The sequence below is a fragment of the Oncorhynchus kisutch genome, linkage group LG25 (genome assembly GCF_002021735.2).
Source record: "Oncorhynchus kisutch isolate 150728-3 linkage group LG25, Okis_V2, whole genome shotgun sequence".
Lineage (NCBI taxonomy): Eukaryota > Metazoa > Chordata > Actinopteri > Salmoniformes > Salmonidae > Oncorhynchus > Oncorhynchus kisutch.
The window spans coordinates 5,014,804-5,028,266 of record NC_034198.2 but is presented as its reverse complement, the minus strand read 5'-3'; the positions used below and the strand labels follow the sequence as shown (position 1 = coordinate 5,028,266).

General features: G+C 44.7%; 1 protein-coding gene across 6 annotated transcripts in view; it reads left to right on the top strand.

The window, feature by feature from the left end:
- Nucleotides 1-11,398, top strand: part of LOC109875680 (retinoic acid receptor alpha) — a 273,460-nt gene extending 262,062 nt beyond the window's left edge. For all 6 annotated transcript variants that reach the window (XM_031804752.1, XM_031804751.1, XM_031804750.1 and 3 more), the window contains 5 exons: nucleotides 1,803-1,963; nucleotides 7,240-7,416; nucleotides 7,796-8,000; nucleotides 9,558-9,716; nucleotides 9,971-11,398. In XM_031804752.1, the coding sequence (XP_031660612.1) occupies nucleotides 1,803-1,963; nucleotides 7,240-7,416; nucleotides 7,796-8,000; nucleotides 9,558-9,716; nucleotides 9,971-10,173 (905 nt within the window). In that variant the 3' untranslated portion in view covers nucleotides 10,174-11,398. The remainder of the gene's footprint in view (nucleotides 1-1,802; nucleotides 1,964-7,239; nucleotides 7,417-7,795; nucleotides 8,001-9,557; nucleotides 9,717-9,970) is intronic.
- The last annotated feature ends 2,065 nt before the right edge of the window (nucleotides 11,399-13,463 follow it).

Below are 13,463 nucleotides of genomic sequence, written 5' to 3'. Positions count from 1 at the left end.
CCGAGACACTCTCTCTTACACACATGGCGGTTGGGTTGCTGGGTCACTGTGACAGCCACAGAGAGCAGGGGGGAGGGCCCGAGACACTCTCTCTCTCACACACATGGCGGTGGGGCCGCTGAGTCACTGTGACAGCCACAGAGAGCAGGGGGAGGGCCCGAGACACACTCTCTCTCACACACATGGCGGTTGGGCCGCTGAGTCACTGTGACAGCCACAGAGAGCAGAGGGGAGGGCTTCTTTTTTTTTAAGGCTAATTTCATCTGCAGTCCCTTGGGTCTTAGTGATGTGAGGGTGAGCTTACATAGCAAAGCAAAGGTTCTGCTGTTGTGTAATGTTTGACTCCTAGACTTGAAGCTCCCCTGTCTCTCTAAGTAATCCAAGGGAGGGAGGCCTGTCTGTGAACTGATTAATGAGCGTTGTCCCTGTATGGTGAATCCCTCTCTGGCTGGCCCTGGGCCAGTCCCCCCCTGTCAGATGTTGCCCTTAGACAGACACTAATCTATGGTAAGTTTTGTGTGTCCTTCTAATGGTTAAAGGTTAGGATTTGGACAAGGGGAAGCTGATCCAAGATCTGTAAGGGTAACCTCTGGGTTGAGATCTGGGACCGCTGGGTCTGCACAGAACACCACTACTAACTGGGGCTACAGCTGGTGACTGGAGAGAGAGAGAGGTGGAAGAGAGAAGAGGGAAACAAAAACACAGGGAAGAGCTATCAGATAACATGTGACGCTTGGAGAGGGAGAGCGGGACATGGACAGGGGGAGCAAGCTAGCTAGTGAGGATTAGACAAGAGCAAGAGAGGAATGTGTAACAGCAAGAACGAAAGAAAGAGGAAGAGAGAGAGAGTGAGAGTGAATGCTGGAGGGGGTTGTGCAGCGTGCGGGCTGTGGGCTCAGACGAGCCCTTTAAACCATTACTGCCTGGATATTTGTCATATTATGTTATTAGATTAGCCGGAGCCTCTAATGAAAGCAGTAGCAATTTATCAGCATTACGTACAACCTTATCCGCCAACGCTATTTATCACCTAACCTCCCCCCACTGCCCCCCTTCACCCCCCTGTCAGACCTATACACCCCGAGGAGGGGGTGGGGGAAGGAGGGAGAGGGCTGGATATACCCTAATGGCTTTCCAGTGCTTAAAACATCGACGCCTGGTGTGTTTGTCATTTCGGGAGTAAGTGTAGCTACATTCGCGGAGGGAATGGCATTTCTCCAGCTTTCCTTTTGGATTATTCCAGGGCTTTTCCTCAGTAATATCGCTCTCCCCCCTTCACTGACCTCTCATGGTCGTTTATCTTCCCAGCTGGGATCAGAGCTGGAATGTGTTGCTACTTAGCTACAGTGGCCCTTGCAGCTTTTTGTTCTCCTACCTCAACTTAATCATCCTCTTCCATCGTGTACCTGTCCTGCTAGCTAGCCTACCTACACTACCTCCTGCTCTTGCCCTTTTGCTACCTCTAGTTTATATCTCAGTCCCCTCTTGGTTTCGGTTTAGATACCCACGCAATTTGAATAATGTTCCACGATTTGTTCCCCCAACACAAGTGAAGTCCTGGGTGCTTCACCAACAGTGTAATTTCACTGATGGTCTTGCCGTTTGATGTAAGTTTTCCTTCTGTCATTGATATCAGAATTGCTTTCTAGTTTAGGCGGGAAATGCAGTATCCTTCCTAGACTGTTTGTAAAGCACCCTTTTCAACTAACCTTTTTATTTTTTTATTTAACTTCTACATTCCACTACTAAATATCCGCCCTGTATCTAAACCTTGCTTCTCGTCCTTCTCTCTCTCCCTTCAGCGGTGAGGAACGACCGGAACAAGAAGAAGAAGGATGAGAAGAAGCAGGAGAGCACAGAGAGCTACGTGCTGAGCATTGAGACGGAGCAGATGATCAACAGGGTCAGCAAGGCGCATAAGGAGACCTTCCCTTCGCTCTGCCAGCTGGGCAAATACACTACGGTGAGCACCACAATACTGTATATATGTGTTTGTACATACACAATCTTATAGACAAACCAGTGCAGCGAATTCACTCATCTGTTGTTTGATATTGTAGCCCTTTCCTGCAGTCTAATGACCTAGTGGCCTCATGGGTGGAATGTTATTCATATTTTTCATGATTCAGAAAAAAATCTAGTCTTTCTATGTCAAACGGTTTTGTTATTTCAGTCTTCTGTTATATATATAAAGTGTAATATTGGGATGCAAACTCAAAACATTTCAACTCTATATCTGACGTGATACAAGTGTCTGTCTTTTTTTAAACATTTTTGCAAAAGTTGTAAAAAATAAACTGAAATTTCACATTCACATACAATTGAAGTGGGAAGTTTACATACACTTAGGTTGGAGTCATTAAAACTCGTTTTTCAACCACTCCACAAATTTCTTGTTATTAATCAAATCAAAATCAAATCATATCAAATGTTATTTGTCACATACACATGGTTAGCAGATGTCAATGCGAGCGTAGCTAAATGCTTGTGCTTCTAGTTCCGACAATGCAGCAATAACCAACGGGTAATCTAACCTAACAATTCCAAAACTACTACCTTATACACACAAGTGTAAAGGGATAAAGAATATGTACATAAAGATATATGAATGAGTGATGGTACAGAACGGCATAAGGCAAGATGCAGTAGGTGATATAGGGTACAGTATATACATATGAGATGAGTAATGTAGGGTATGTAAACAAAGTGGCATAGTTTAAAGTGGCTAGTGATACATGTATTACATAAAGATGCACTAGATTATATAGAGTACAGTATATACATATACATATGAGATGAGTAATGTAGGGTATGTAAACATTATATTAAGTAGCATTGTTTAAAGTGGCTAGTGATATATTTTACCACAATTCCCATTATTAAAGTGGCTGGAATTGAGTCAGTGTGTTGGCAGCAGCCACTCAATGTTAGTGGTGGCTGTTTAACAGTCTGATGGCCTTGAGATAGAAGCTGTTTTTCAGTCTCTCGGTCCCTGCTTTGATGCACCTGTACTGACCTCGCCTTCTGGATGATAGCGGGGTGAACAGGTAGTGGCTCGGGTGGTTGTTGTCCTTGATGATCTTAATGGCCTTCCTGTGACATCGGGTGGTGTAGGTGTCCTGGAGGGCAGGTAGTTTGCCCCCGGTGATGCGTTGTGCAGACCTCACTACCCTCTGGAGAGCCTTATGGTTGTGGGCGGAGCAGTTGCCGTACCAGGCGGTGACTTAATCCTGTCGGGCTGTATCGTTTTTCCAACAATTGTTTACAGACAGATTATTTCACTTATAATTCAATGTATCACAATTCCAGTGGGTCAGAAGTTTACAAAATTAAGTTGACTGTGCCTTTAAACAGCTTGGAAAATTCCAGACAATAATGTCATGGCTTTAGAAGCTTCTGATTGGCTAATTGACATAATTTGAGTCAATTGGAGGTGTACCTGTGGATGTATTTCAAGGTCTACCTTCAAATTCAGTGCCTCTTTGCTTGACATCATGGGGAAATCAGAATAAATCAGCCAAGACCTCAGAAAAAAAATTATAGACCTCCATAAGTCATAAGTTCATCCTTGGGAGCAATTTCCAAATGCCTGAAGGTACCATGTTCACCTGTACAAACAATAGTATGCAAGTATAAACACCATGGGACCACACAGCCGTCATACTGCTCATGAAGGAGATGCGTTCTGTCTCCTAGAGATGAACGTACTTTGGTGCAAAAAATGCAAATCAATCCCAGAACAACAGCAAAGGACCTACAGCTGCAACATCAAGAGCATCTGGTTGCATCACAGCCTGGTACGGCAACTGCTCGGCCTCCGACCGTAAGGCACTTCAGAGGGTAGTGCGTACGGCCCAGTACATCACTGGGGCAAAGCTGCCTGCCATCCAGGACCTCAGAGGAAGGCCCTAAAAATTGCCAAAGACCCCAGCCACCCCAGTCATAGACTGTTCTCTCTACTACCGCATGGCAAGCAGTACCGGAGTGCCAAGTCTAGGATAAAAAGGCTTCTCAACAGTTTTTACCCCCAAGCCATAAAACTCCTGAACAGGTAATCAAATGGCTACCAGGACTATTTGCATTGTGTGCCCCCTCTTTTACGCTGCTACTACTCTCTGTTTATCACGTGTATATTCACTTTAACTATACATTCATGTACATACTACCTCAATTGGCCCGACCAAACAGTGCTCCCGCACATTGGCTAACCGGGATATCTGTATTGTGACCCGCCAACCCCTCTTTTTACGCTACTGCTACTCTCTGTTCATCATATATGCATAGTCACTTTAATGAAACCTACATGTACATACTACCTCAATAAGCCTGACTAACCGGTGTCTGTATACAGCCTTGCTACTAACCGGTGTCTGTATACAGCCTTGCTACTAACAGGTGTCTGTATATAGCCTTGCTACTAACAGGTGTCTCTATATAGCCTTGCTACTAACAGGTGTCTGTATATAGCCTTGCTACTAACCGGTGTCTGTATATAGCCTTGCTACTAACCGGTGTCTGTATACACCCTTGCTACTCTTTTTTCAAATGTCTTTTTACTGTTTTCTTTACTTACCTACACACACAAACACACACACCTTTTTTCCGCACCAATGGTTAGAGCCTGTAAGTAAGCATTTCACCTGTTGTATTCGGCGCACGTGACAAATAAACTTTGATTTGAAGATGCTGGAGTAAACGAGTACAAAAGTATCTCTATCCACAGTAAAACGAGTCCTATATCGACATATCCTGGCCGCTCAGAAAGGAAGAAGCCACTGCTCCAAAACCACCGTAAAAAATCCAGACTACGGTTTGCAACTGCACATGGGGACAAAGATCTTACTTTGTGGAGAAATGTCCTCTGGTCTGATGAAACAATAATAGAACTGTTTGGCCGTAATGACCATCGTTATGTTTGGAGGAAAAAGGGGGAGGCTTGCCAGCAGAAGATCACCATACCAACCGTGAAGCACGGGGGTGGCAGCATCATGTTGTGGGGGTGCTTTGCTGCAGGAGGGACTGGTGCACTTCACAAAATAGATGGCATCATGAGGTAGGAAAATTATGTGGATATATTGAAGCAACATCTGAAGACATCAGTCAGGAAGTTAAAGCTTGGTCGCAAATGGGTCTTCCAAATGGACATTGACCCCAAGCATACTTCCGAAGTTGTGGCTTAAGGACAACGACATCAAGGTATTGGAGTGGCCATCACAAAGCCCTGACCTCAATTCTATAGAAAATTTGTTGGCAGGACTGAAAAAGCATGTGCGAGCAAGGAGGCCTACAAACCTGACTCAGTGACACCAGCTCTGTCAGGAGGAATAGGCCAGAATTGTGGGACGCTTGCGGAAGGCTACCCGAAATGTTTGACCCAAGTTAAACAATTTATAGGCAATGCTACCAGATACTAACTTCTGACCCACTGGGAATCTGATGAAAGAAAACAAAGGTAGAAGTTGAAATATATTAGTCTCTCTACTATTTTTCTGACATTTCATATTCTTAAAATAAAGTGGTGAACCTAACTGACCTAAAACAGGAAATTTGTACTAGGATTAAATGCCAGGAATTGTGAAAAACTTTTGTTAAATGTATTTGGCTAAGGTGTATGTAAACTTCCGACTTCAACTGTAAGTATTCATACCCTTTACTCAGTACTCTTTTGAAGCACATTTGGCAGTGATTACACCCTTGAGTCTTCTTGGGTATGATGCTACAAGCTTGGCACACCTGTATTTGGGGAGTTTCTCCCATTCTTCTCTGCAGATCCTCTCAAGCTCTGTCAGGTTGGATGGGAAGCGTTGCTGCGCAGCTGTTTTCAGGTCCCGCCCAAGATGCTCAATCCGGTTCATGTCCGGGCTATGGCTGGGCCACTCAAGGACGCTCAGAGACTTGTCCCAAAGCCATTCCTGCGTTGCCTTGTCTGTGTGCTTAGCGTCGTTGTCCTGTTGGAAGGTGAACCTTTGCCGCAGTCTCAGGTCCTGAGCGCTCTGGAGCAGGTTTTCATCAAGGATCTCTCTGTACTTTTCTCTGTTCATCTTTCCCTCGATCCTGCCGTTGAAAACATCCCCACAGCATGATGCTTCCACCACCATGCTTCACCGTAGAGATGGTGCCAGGTTTCCTCCAGACGTGACACTTTGCATTCAGGCAAAAGAGTTAAATTTTTAGTTTCATCAGAGAATCTAGTTTCTCATGGTCTGAGAGTCTTTAGGTACCTTTTGGTAAACTCCAAGTGGGTTGTCGTGCCTTTTACTGAGGAGTGGTTTCTGTCTGGCAACTCTACCATAAATACCTGATTTTGTGGAGTGCTGCTGAGATGGTTGTCCTTCTGGAAGGTTCTCCCATCTCCACAGAGGTACTCTGGAGCTCTGTCAGAGTGACCATCAACTTCTTGGTCACCTACCTGACCAAGGCCCTTCTCCCCCGATTGCTCAGTTTGGCCAGGCGGCCAGCTCTATGAAGAGTCTTGGTGGTTATAAACTTCTTCCATTTAAGAATGATGGGGGCCACTGTGTTCTTGGAGGCCTTCAATGCTGCAGACATTTGTTGGTACCCTTCCCCAGATCTGTGCCTCGACACAATCCTGTCTCGGAGCGCTATGGACAATTCCTTCAACCTCATGGCTTGGTTTTTGCTCTGACATGCACTGTCAACGGTGGGCCCTTATATAGACAGATGTGTGCCTTTCCAAATCATTCTCCAATCAATTGAATTTACCACAGGTGGACTCCAATCAAGTTGTTGAAACATCTCAAGGATGATCAATGGAAACGGGATGCACCTGAGATACATTTTGAGTCTCATAGCAAAGCAATACTTAAATAAATAAGGTATTTCTTTGTTTTCGCTTTGTAATTATGGGGTATTGTGTATAGATTGATGACATTTTTTATTTAATCCATTTTAGAATAAGGCTGTAACGTAACATAATGTTAAGTGGTCTGAATACTTTCCAAAGGCATTGTATTATTTAGTTTAAGACTACAAAGAAACACTCTGTGTGACCCTGATTTAGCCCACTGCAGTAAAAGGCTTACCGAATGATTCTTCAAAGTGTTGTTTAAGTATTGCTTCAGAACCTTATTGGTGCTGCTACCTTTTATTCTCATATCCAGAGTACATGTATTTGATTTGCTTTGTAAAACATGTCTGTGTGGAGCCTTAAATGTAACACTTCGTCCAATAAAGACTTGTTAGCACTCAAACTCTAACTAGTCCCTCTCTCTCGTTCAGAGTAACAGCTCAGAGAGGCGTGTGGCTCTGGACGTGGACCTGTGGGACAAGTTCAGTGAGCTGTCCACCAAGTGTATCATCAAGACGGTGGAGTTCGCCAAGCAGCTTCCTGGCTTCACCACGCTCACCATCGCTGACCAGATCACCCTGCTCAAGGCCGCCTGTCTGGACATACTGGTAAGGACCGCCTTTGGTTCACTCTGCTAATGGCGGTCTGGAACAAATTCCTGCGCACCATCTCAGATCGCTCTTCAGGGTCAGGTTTGAGTCGCTCACCAACACTGGTCCTGGTCCATCTGAGGGGGGACTACCGGCATTTGTTCCAGCATTAAAACACCATATCACCTTAATTAGTTGAAACTAATGTATTAGTGCTGGGGTGGTGTAAAAACCTGCACACCATCTAGTTGTTCAGGCCCAGGATAAATGAGTGGTGACCACTGTTATTATATAACATCTGATCATAGGATTGCTGACGTGTCAGCTACTTATCGATTCATCCCTGTGCTATTGCATGATTGGCCCACACATTAGATTTGTTGACATGCTCCTTCAGATTCTGCGGATCTGCACGCGCTACACACCGGAGCAGGACACCATGACGTTCTCTGATGGCCTGACGCTAAACCGCACCCAGATGCACAATGCCGGCTTCGGACCGCTCACCGACCTGGTGTTCGCCTTCGCCAACCAGCTCCTCCCCCTGGAGATGGATGATGCTGAGACGGGGCTGCTCAGCGCCATCTGTCTGCTGTGTGGAGGTACTGCGGCTGTTTGGACCCTATACTACTGCATACACACACGCACCCATACACAGTGATTGAAGCTGATAATGACATTGTGTCCAGGTAGGGTAGGGGTTAATCTGCCTCATCTTCATTTGGCTGTGAAGGTGTCTCCGTCTTAAACAAATAGGTCTGGTCACATCTCTTCTCATTATAGGCCACTAACACTATCGTATTCCAGCATTCACACATTGGACAGGCCCAAAACTAGGAATGTAGACTAGTGCTGTATCTTGAGAAACATTTAGTGGTTAAACCTCTAGAGTCTAAGCCGAGGGGGTTCCAAGCTAACATATGGAGTTGTTTTAAGATGGTCATACCAAGGATAATTTATCTATTTGATTTAGAATTTTAAGACCCCTTAAGGTATCAAAGAAATATAGGATTATTATTATTATTTGATGAAACATTGAATTTGGCATTACTGCTATTATCCAATAGAAACACATTGAATAACAGATTCACTACATGCAACAATAGATGGTCCAACAAATACATGTAAAGAAAGAAAGTTACTTCTGAAGTGTCTGTACAATATCTGAGAGATATAAGAAAGATCAGGGAATTATGACATGTATTCATCCCCTTATTATAGGCACTAAACGATATCCCATTTTTTAAACTGGTCCCAGGGGACCTGCAGAAGAGTCTTGTGAGGCTGGGGGTGTCCTAATGTGAGTCTCAGCTGTCCACAGAGGGGTCATATTAGTGTGTAGGCCAAACTGTTCAGTCTCAGCTGTCCACAGAGGGGTCATATTAGTGTGTAGGCCAAACTGTTCAGTCTCAGCTGTCCACAGAGGGGTCATATTAGTGTGTAGGCCAAACCGTTCAGTCTCAGCTGTCCACAGAGGGGTCATATTAGTGTGTAGGCCAAACTGTTCAGTCTCAGCTGTCCACAGAGGGGTCATATTAGTGTGTAGGCCAAACTGTTCAGTCTCAGCTGTCCACAGAGGGGTCATATTAGTGTGTAGGCCAAACTGTTCAGTCTCAGCTGTCCACAGAGGGGTCATATTAGTGTGTAGGCCAAACCGTTCAGTCTCAGCTGTCCACAGAGGGGTCATATTAGTGTGTAGGCCAAACTGTTCAGTCTCAGCTGTCCACAGAGGGGTCATATTAGTGTGTAGGCCAAACCGTTCAGTCTCAGCTGTCCACAGAGGGGTCATATTAGTGTGTAGGCCAAACCGTTCAGACGCTACACACGTTTTCACGAGAAGACTGATTTTGGGGATTTTCTCATGGTCTGACAGACACCACTCCATCTCTGCCACCTTTCACCGCAGATACGGCGGATGATTCGATTTTCCACAGGACCGTGGAAATTGTAGGCTAAGGGTTAATAGTAAAAACGTTACAATGTGTACTTAGACATTCTCAGTATTGACCTACCTGGCGATAGTTCAGGAGGTGTAGCTAATCTGGTAATGTCGTGCAAATATGATGAACCGCAATTGTAGAATACAGCTTAGTGTGAGCTCTGTTTTATTACGTTCCACCTGACTGAACACACCCGGTATTGTGTTTGGCTGTGCGTAGATCGGCAGGACCTGGAGCAGGCAGACAAGGTGGACGTACTACAGGAGCCCCTACTGGAGGCTCTGAAGATCTACGTGAGGAAGAGGAGGCCTCACAAACCACACATGTTCCCAAAGATGCTGATGAAAATCACCGACCTGAGGAGCATTAGCGCCAAAGGTGAGAGGCAGTCCGATACATCGATCTACACACAGCTGTGGATCAGTCATATACTTCTGTGTCAATTAGCCTTATGTTATATTTTCTAAAGGTCTACATGATCTATTCTGTCATTGCAAATGTATTGTAGATCCAAGTCAAATGTGACTAATTCATAAAGGGGTTGAATGCCCACAACAGACTAACACCGTATATTGGTCCTCCTACCTAATCGATGCCTTCCTCTTCCCCTCTGTCCCCCCACCCTTCCTCAGGAGCTGAGCGTGTCATCACCCTGAAGATGGAGATCCCGGGCTCCATGCCCCCTCTCATCCAGGAGATGCTGGAGAACTCTGAGGGTCTGGAGAACGGGGCCACGGGCACCCGGACCAGCGGAGCCCCCCCAGGCAGCTGCAGCCCCAGCCTGTCCCCCAGCTCCGCCCAAAGCAGCCCCAGCCCCACCACACAGTCGCCGTAGCAAGCCCTCCTTTTTCCTCATTCACTTCAATCTCCCTGTGCTTTGGGGGGTCCTCGCTGGACACAGAGACCGGCGTGCTCTTCAAGTGTTCCTCCCCCCGCGTGACACACCCTCTCCTGCTCCTCCCTCTCAAAGACACTGTCTGGAAAATGGCGTAAAGGTGGCGGCAGGATTTCTCTGAATGACCATACTGTGGAACACTGCTGACATCTCCTCTGTCCGTTGCCTCCTCCACAATCACCTCTCCCCACCTCTACCTGAAAGACTGAGGGGAGGAACAGGAAGGAGCAGTCAGAGTTGTGAACACTGGTCCACTCAGAGAGGCTGGCCGGAAATGGGGACAGACAAACGGACAGGACAAGCAGAGTGACTAACTCCAGACACTTTTTGCGTTTCTCAGAGGAGGACTGCAGGCATGGACTTGTCAAAGAAGACCACACAAAAAGACTGGGTCTTTCTACTTTTCCAACTTGGAAAAACAGATTTCGTACAAAAGATATAGAAATATATATAGAAAAGTAAGGAACTATTGTGATTGACTTGTACATGATGGAATAACAGGTTTGAGAAGGTTCATTTTTGTCGATTAAATGCTCTAATATTCCTCCACTGTTTTAATTGTTTCATACTCATGAGAGTATCAAAAGAAAAATGTCCCATTGTTTTATCACATACCAATGTTCTAATTAGCAAAAGTCAAGAAGTTGAAATTGCTTTTTCAATTTACAGACACAGACACACACACACACACACACACACACACACACACACACACACACACAGAAAATAGTTCTGATAAATGTCACACTATTCTGGGTTTGTTTTTCCTCTTTTTGTTGCCGCAATGAGAATGGGGGAAAAAATGATTGTATGTTATGGTCACAGGTCCTTCAAGATATCAGATTAATGAAGAGTCTTTATTTTAAGTTGCCTTTGAGTTCATGTATATAAGCTGCATTCATTTCTTTAAACGATGAAAAGTTTAGCCTTAAAAACTTAAAAAAATGATTGTTTTGTTTATAGGTTTCTGTTTCAAGAAGAAAAAAAACATTTTGAGCACATTTTACTGAAGGAAATTCATCCATGTGTTTTGTCCCCTTAAATGAGGGACAGGTCCATATTTATCACTATGATTCTTACATACAGCAGCCACAATTTAGTTCATTCTCAGTCCTTTTAAATTACAACAGAATTCCCATGAATAAAAAAAGAGAAGAGAACCATAGTACCCATATTGAGGCTGTATGATGATTTGTAGCTCAACATTGCCTAATTACTCACCCTGAATTTATGTCTGCTACTTTATCAATCACTACATACAAATCCAGACTCATTGTGGAGAAGAAATGTTATTTGGCTGGAACAATGTGAAAGGGTAACCAGGCAAGGTTTGGAGTTGGAGAGTTGAGATCCAGGTTCTGGGTTCGTCCAGCAAGGCACAGAGACTAGGCAGTAGGCACACATGGATGACAATGTGAAGGATGGAGTACAGTATTTCCAGTGATCAGTATAAGAAGCTCCAGAATGATCTGTGGTTGAGGGAGTAATCTAGTGTTCCCTCTCGATGGTGAAAGAAGTTGACTAAAGTTACCCTTGTTGACTATGCTTTTGCAACTGTAGTGCATCCGGTAGGTATTCAGATCCTTTATCCACAGTTTGTTACGTTATGGCCGTTTTCTAAAATAGATTAAATAATGTTTTCCTTCATCAATCTAAAGACAACACCCCATGATGATAAAGAAAAAACAGGTTTATAGAAATTTTTGCTACAAAAAAAAGTGTATATACATAAGTATTCAGACCCTTAAAACTCAGTACTTTGTTGAAGCACTTTTGGCAGCAATTACAGCCTTGAGTCTTCAAGCTTGGCACACCTGTATTTGGGGAGTTTCTCCCATTCTTCTCTGCAGAGCCTCTCAAGATCTGTCAGGTTGGATGGGGAGCGTTGCTGCACAGCTATTTTCCAATCTCCCCAGAGATGTTCGATCAAGTTCAAGTCCGGGCTCTGGCTGGGCCACTGAAGGATATTCAGTGGGCCACTGAAGGAGACCACTGAAGGAGACTTGTCCCGAAGCCACTCCTGCATTGTCTTGTCTGTGTGCTTAGGGTTGTTGTCCTGTTGGAAGGTGAACCTTCACCCCAGTCTGAGGTCATGAGTGTTCTGGAGCAGGTTTTCATCAAGGATCTCTCTGTACTTTGCTCCGTTCATCTTTCCCTCGATCCTGACTGAGGACCCCCAGTCCCTGCTGATGAAAAACATCCCCACAGCATGATGCTGAAACCACTGAGCCTCATCGTAGGGATGAATTGGCCAGGTGATGAGCTTTGCCTGGTTTCCTCCAGACGTGTTGCTTGGCATTCAGGCCAAAGAGCTCAATATTGGTTTCATCAGACCAGAGAATCTTGTTTCTCATGGTCTGAGAGTCCTTTAGGTGCCTTCCAGCAAACTCCAAGCAGGCTGTTGTGCCTTTTACTGAGGACTGACTTCCGTCTGGCCACTCTACTGTACTGATTGCTGGAATGGTGCAGAGATGTTTGTCCTTCTGGTTCTCCCATCTCCACAGAGGAACTCGGCTTCTTGGTCACCTCCCTGACCAAGGCCATTCTCCCCCGATTGCTTATTTTGGTCAGGCGGCCAGCTCTAGGACGAGTCTTGGTGCCTCAACTTCTTCCATTTTACGAATGATGGAGGCCACTGTGTTCTTGGGGGACCTTCAATGCTGCAGACATTTTGGTACCCTTCCCCAGATCTGTGCATCGACAAAATCCTGTCTCTGAGCTCTACAGACAAATCCTTCAACTTCATGCCTTGGTTTTTGCTCTGACATGCACTGTCAACCTTGGGCCCTTATATAGACAGGTGTGTGCCTTTCCAAATCATGTCCAATCAATTGAATTTAGCACAGGTGGACTCCCAAGTTGTAGAAACATCTCAAGGATGATCAATGGAAACAGGATGCACCTGAGCTCAATATCAAGTCTCATAGCAAAGGGTCTGAATACTCAAATAAATAAGGTATATTAATACTTGAATAATGTATTTAGGTTTTTATTTTAGTACATTTACAAACATTTTAACCTGTTTTCGCTTTGTCATTATGGGCTATTGTGTGTAGATTGACAAGGAAATGTTGTTTTTAACCATTTTAGAATATGGCTGTAACATAATAATGTGAAGGGGTCTGAATACTTTCCGAATGCACTGGATCGTATACATTAGGCATCAAACTAAAGAAAATGGACTAAAACAGAGTTCAAAAAGTGTTCTGTTTGCAGCGAACATGTTACTT